A 6,411-nucleotide genomic window follows, 5' to 3' on the forward strand; every position below is an offset into this window, starting at 1 on the left:
TATGGAATAAATTTTTAAAACAATCACCTCGCCCTTCATATACTCATATATCTTTAAGGCTTAAGACTACTTGAATTATCTATTTCCTTTAATTTAACAAAATTACAGATGTTTTATCAGTCACTTGTTAGTATTTAAAGTTGTTATAGTTGTTGCCAATGATCCATTATTGCAACCTAGATTTGAGTCCAATACAGGAAGGCCTTGTACGAAAGGATCTTCTCCACTGTACTGGGTAGGTTGGGGACATTCTTTATATTTTAAGAGAAGAGTCCCTCTTAACCAAGTATACTGTCATATTTTGGAATTCTGATATCATTTTCCTAATAAAAATGTTCTTCAGGGCTTCCCTGGTGGCGCAGTGGTTGAGAGTCCGCCTGCTGATGCAGGGGACGCGGGTTCGTGCCCCGGTCCAGGACGATCCCACATGCCGCGGAGCGGCTGGGCCCGTGAGCCATGGCCGCTGAGCCTGCGCGTCCAGAGCCTGTGCTCTGCAACGAGAGAGGCCACAACAGTGAGAGGCCCGCATACCGCAAAAAAAAAATAATAATAAAATTAAAAAAAAAAAAAGTTCTCCATAGGAGGTGAAGTGTGTTGGATAAATAGCATTCTCAAAAACATCTGATGAAATAAGTTACCTTAATTACCTGGTACAGGGTTTGGATTATTAGTAAATACTCAGGAAAAAATAATTTCCCTCCCTAAGACTCTAACAGAGCACACTTTTTGTGCGTAAGTATCACGTGCACATATTCCAGACCTCATCTTCAGAGATTCTAATTTAGTTGATCTGGGGTTGGGTCCCAAGAATTCACAATTTAAAATAAGTATCCCTGGCAACTCTGATGAAGACAGCCTGTGAGTAATGTTTTAGGAAATATTCCACTACCAAAATATCTGGCAGAAAATAACACAGTGTTTCTGGCTTTCTGATTTATAAGCAATAAAGCTACATAGATATAAGCCTTCCTCTATTAAAAGGATCAAGAGGTTGTCATTAAATTCGCAATATTTACCAGAAAGACCAGTTCTCTTAGGGAGCTTTGAAAATATTAAAAGTCAGAACACCACAAAATGTCCTACATTTAAAACTATTCATGGACTATATATTTTACATTTCTTTGTATAAAGAGTTTCTTTGTCCCGGTTTAACTAAATACAGTTTATTTTTAGTAATTTTTAAAGAACAAGTTCCTATTGAAAAAGTTATTTTTATTTTACTATTTTCACCCAATATAATAAAATAAACCATAATAAAAACACAAAATAGGGAATAAAACTTTTGAAGTTAAAAAATTCTAGGCTAATCTAAGAAATTTTAAATAGAATAGTATTCTAATACTTAGCAATGGTAGAATATCAAATATATTATGATTTATTTTATTAGGTGAAAAATAGTGAAAAACATATCAAGTTAATTTCTTTAAAATTTAAAAAATAAATTCTTAAAAAAAATTTTTTTGGTGCTAATTCTTTAAAAAGTACTACAAATAAACTGTATTTAGCTAGACCCAGACAAAGAAATTCTTTATACAAAGAAATACAAAATATATAGTCCATGAATAATTTAAAGGTAGGACATTTTGTGGCTTTTAATATTTTCAAAGCTTAACAGAACTGGTCTTTCTTGTAAATATTACAAATTTAATGACAACCTCTTAATTCTGCAGGAAAGAAAAGTGCCTCCAGAAAAGTGCTCATAAAGGCAGTCCCTGGAATCTCTTGGTCTTTCCCCCAAGTCTTAATACTTTCTTTTAATAGTCAGGGATGGGCTCTGGAAATCCTTGGGGCAGAGGACCTACGTGGAAGGGTGAAACATGACATCAGCAAGAGGAGTTCAGGAAAGTTCCTGGATTCTGATGCAAGTTGATTTTACATTATGGTTAAAACAACAAAGAATCACTCTTTGGCGTAACACTACTGTGATAGCAAAATGCTTTGGGCATTTTACTGTCTGTGTCAGGCACTGCTTCAAATGTTATACATGTATAAATGTGTTTAGTCTTCATTACAACCCTATGAAGTGGGGACTATAATTAACCCCGATTTAAAAATGAGAAAATAGAACCTTGCTCAATATCACACAATTCAAACCCAAACAGTCTGGCTTTATATCTATAATGCCTCAAAATCCTGGAATACAACAAACGAAGGGACGGAGGCTGCTAGTAAAAAGCATTTTCCCCCATCTCAAAAATCAGCATTTTTCTCCAAATCTCAAAACCCACATCCCAAATTCAAGACCTGAAATTCTATTTAAAAAATAGGCCTCTTGAGGTAGCAGTATACTAATGTCCTGTCAAAGAAAGTGTGTCCATTTAAAAAACTTTAAAGCAACTATTACCTTTTCTTAGAGTTGACCTGAACCTCAGGCATCAGCAAATCCAACTTTCAACCCACTGTAGGAATTTGTTTCTAGCACATCACTGCCTGATGGCCATCTACCCTTTTGTTGAGAGTTTACCATCCTAATGAGGCAGCCCAATTCATTGTTGGATAGCTCTGATTATTAGGAATATTTTTCTTATATTAAGTAAAAAATCTGTCCTCATAACAGCTACCATCTGTGAGAATATCTATTAGGTATCTGTTTAGTCTTTTTTCTGGGCCTAAACACTTCTGGTTCCTTGAACAGGTTTAGAAATATGTGGTTTTTAACCCTCACTTGTCCCTCACCTTTCCTCACTTACCCTCCCGCTTCCCTATATACATTGGCTGTTGCGATTACCTTTGCCTTTTAATCAGACAGTCTTCCCCCTGCCTTCTCCTCAGTGCTGATACTGCAGTTCAACTTACATTATTGAACTCAAGGCTTCCACTCAAGGAAAGAACAGAGGGCGGAAGCATTCCACTCTTCCTTCTGGAGTTAAGGGTCAGAGGGAGTATGTGCTCTTAATAACAGTATGAAACTCCAAATGTATTTTCTCATCAAAATCTGGGACAACTGACTTCAGTAGTTCTATTAGATCAGTGTTTTTTTTTTGTTTTTTTGTTTTTTTGCGGTACGCGGGCCTCTCACTGTCGTGGCCTCTACCGTTGCGGAGCACAGGCTCCAGATTCACAGGCTCAGCGGCCATGGCTCACGGGCCCAGCCGCTCCACGGCATGTGGGATCTTCCTGGACCGGGGCACGAACCCATGTCCCCTGCATCGGCAGGCGTACTCTCAACCACTGCACCACCAGGGAAGCCCTAGATCAGTGTTTTAGGTATAATTTAGTTAAAATAGAATTTAGTTAATGCAGGCCTGGAAACTTTACATTTTAATAGAAAAATATATTCTTACTCTAAATAAACTTATAAAGGAACTATTAGAGGACAGTTAATTGATAAGTAGGAATCTGCTTGTATATTTGAAAAAGATTAGAAAATTATATGATGCAAACATGTGAAGACAATGACAGAGATGGGTCTCATTTTGGCAAGTGAAACAGCCCTTGCATTACAGAGAAATAATAAATGGAATGGGTGGGACTTAAAGACAAACGATACTTGAATGTGAGAAGGGTTTTTCTTATTTAGTTATCATAGGAAACATACTTAACCAACCAGAATTTACACTGGGATTTAGGCCTTGTTCAAACACAAAAAGTGTCTGTCCCTGCTTTGTGAAGAAATTATATGGTTCTAATGTTCCACTGTTGAAAGAACTTTGAAAAAAAATGCTCCAAATTTACTTCTACATTATCCCAAATTTAAAAAAACTATGTTAAAAACTGAGTTTATGAATACCAAGTTTTCTTTTCCATTTTGTACCTTTGAGCAAAACTCAAAATAATACAGCAAAATGCTACCCTCAGTAGGTTCAAATTGTTATTACAATTCTAATTTCTAGTTATATATCATAAGTTCTTATTAAAAAAATTTTCAGAGGAACTCTATTATTTAGTTATGAAAACTATATCAGAAGTGGTACTGTATTTTAAAAGGTTAACTTGTCATCATTAGAGAAAAGTTTATAACTGAATTCTTCGGCACCTACCTGCTAAACTACCAAACGTAAGCTTCCTGCGACCCACTTTCTCAACAAGCCAGACACCCACAAGTGTGAAAATGAAATTTGTGAAGGCTGTAACTGAAGCCAGCCATATTGCAAGTCTGTCATCTTCAACACCAGACATCTGCAGAATGGTTGCACTGTAGTACCTGGGAGGCAAGAATAAAACAATTGTTGTTAGTTATTCAAAGAAACACAGTTATTCATATAGAAAAATATCTACCCGACTAGAACAGACCAGGAATAACTATTAATAACACCAAGTTAAGATGGGAATCAATGCAAACTATTTAAAGGATCACAATATACAGACTGTGTTCAGATGAATCCATTTTTAACTTTGTATCAGTAAGAAGAAATACTCAAGCAAGTGAATAGAGGGCTGAAGCCTTTAAAAGTTGAATGTACCCCACACCTAGGGACAGTTGACAGCTGGTAGTTTCACTAAAACTACCAAGGATAAAGCTCCAAATCCATGGAATGAATCAGAAGTTACCATACGCTGTAAATTTATGTACTTAAAAGAATAAAGAGAATTGCTACATATACTAAAGAAAATGTGATATAATGGCAAAAATCTGGTACAAGTAAAGAACTTCTTCAAAGACACAAGGAGTAAGACTATATCAGTTTATCTGGCATCTGGTAAGGAGATAAGAAACTTACATGATGTACACAAAGAATGCCTTTGTGGTTCCTAGAAAGGTATACTCTTTGGTAAGCCTCCAGCACAATGTGCCTAGTTAGGTTCTATAGACTCATTTTGTTCCAAATGAATACACTGGAAACTGGCTCTAAAAAATCATAATGCCAACTTGTTGACACACAATGGGAGATATGTCTGGTACGTTTAAAGTGACAGGTTTCTCATAGGACATTTCTTTTCCGGGGGAAACATCAGTAGCTGTATCAGAAGATTACCTTAAAGCGGCCCTTAAAACAAAGGAAGCAAAATACTCCTGGAAAATCATCTATGAAATGTGACAAAATTAAAATCCTGAAGATACATTCTGAACCACGGCTTTGCCTAGCTTTTAAGCCATTCCAAAACAAGTTAGCTTTACCCAAATCCAACAGTTGGCATCTGAGCAATGTATTCAATCAAGCTGGATATTTCCATAGTTACAATCTACAGTTTCTGGATATTAGTCAACTTTTTCATAGTATTTCAAAAATAAAATTTGAATACATTTAAGTCTCATTGATTCATCAGTGGCTACTGTCTACTATTTTTTAAATTCTTATTTTATTTTTTAAAATTTTTACTGGAGTGTAGTTGATTTACAATGTTGTGTTAGTTTAACAAGATGAATCAGTTATACATCCATTCTTTTTTAGATTCTTCTCCCATATAGGTCATTACAGAGTATTGAGTAGAGTTCCCTGTGCTATACAGTAGGTCCTTATTAGTTATCTATTTTACATACAGTAGTGTGTATATGTCAATCCCAATCTCCCAATTTATCCCTTCCCCCTCTTTCTCCAGTGGTAACCATAGTTTGTTTTCTACATTTGTGACTCTATTTCTGTTTTGTAAATAAGTTCATTTGTACCATTTTTTTTAGATTCTACATATAAGCGATATCATATGATATTTGTGTTTGTCTGACTCAGTATAACAATTCTAGGTCCATCCATGTTGCTGCAAATGGCATTACTTCATTCTTTTTTTATGGCTGAGTAATATTACATTGTATATACGTACCACATCTTCTTTATCCATTTCTCTGTTGACGGACATTTAGGTTGTTTCCATATCTTGGCTATTGTAAATAGTGCTGCACTGAATATAGGGCTGCATGTATCTTTTTGAATTATAATTTCTTCTGGATATATGCTCAAGAATGGGATTGCTGGATAATGCTGGGCAGGGCTGTGTCAAGGGGTGCGTTTTGAGGTAGCTATGAGCTCAGTATGACTTTAGGCAGCCTGTCTGCTAATGGGTGGAGCTATGTTCCTGTCTTGCTGATTTGTCTGGCCTGAGGCGTTCCAGCTCTGGAGTCTGTTGGATGGGGCTGCATCTTGGTGCTGAAATGGGGACCTCCAGGAGAGCTCGTGCAGATCAGTGTTTCCTGCGGCCTCTGCCACCAGTGTCCTTGCCCCCACAGTGAGCTACAGCTGACCCCTGCCTCCTCGGGATACCCTTCAAGACCCCTAGTTAGGTGTAGCCCCGGTTCCTATGGAGGTATTGCTTTGTGCTGGGTCCCAGTGCACCTGAGACCTTTGTGCACCCTCTGAGAGTGGAGTCTCTGTTTCTCCCTGAGTGTGGAGCTCCTGCACTCAGGCCCTGCTGGCCTTTAAAGCCAAATGCTCTGTGGGTTCTTCCTCCTGATGCCTGACCCTCAGACTGTCTTGGAGGGCTATTTTTATGTGGGAACATCCCTGTGTAGGCTGTGGGTTTAATATTTTTTGGTGC

At 37.2% G+C, this 6,411-nt stretch overlaps 1 protein-coding gene across 1 annotated transcript in view; it reads right to left on the minus strand.

Moving 5' to 3' along the window:
* Window positions 1–5,115, minus strand: part of LOC309968267 (proton myo-inositol cotransporter-like) — a gene marked incomplete at both ends in the record, with an annotated part of 34,368 nt that extends 29,253 nt beyond the window's left edge. The window contains 2 exons of the mRNA XM_082849493.1: window positions 3,981–4,144; window positions 5,060–5,115. Of these exons, the coding sequence (XP_082705619.1) occupies window positions 3,981–4,144; window positions 5,060–5,115 (220 nt within the window). The remainder of the gene's footprint in view (window positions 1–3,980; window positions 4,145–5,059) is intronic.
* Between the last annotated feature and the right edge of the window lie 1,296 nt (window positions 5,116–6,411).

Source organism: Leucopleurus acutus, assembly GCF_964270905.1.
Source record: "Leucopleurus acutus genome assembly, chromosome: 11".
Taxonomy (NCBI): Eukaryota; Metazoa; Chordata; class Mammalia; order Artiodactyla; family Delphinidae; genus Leucopleurus; species Leucopleurus acutus.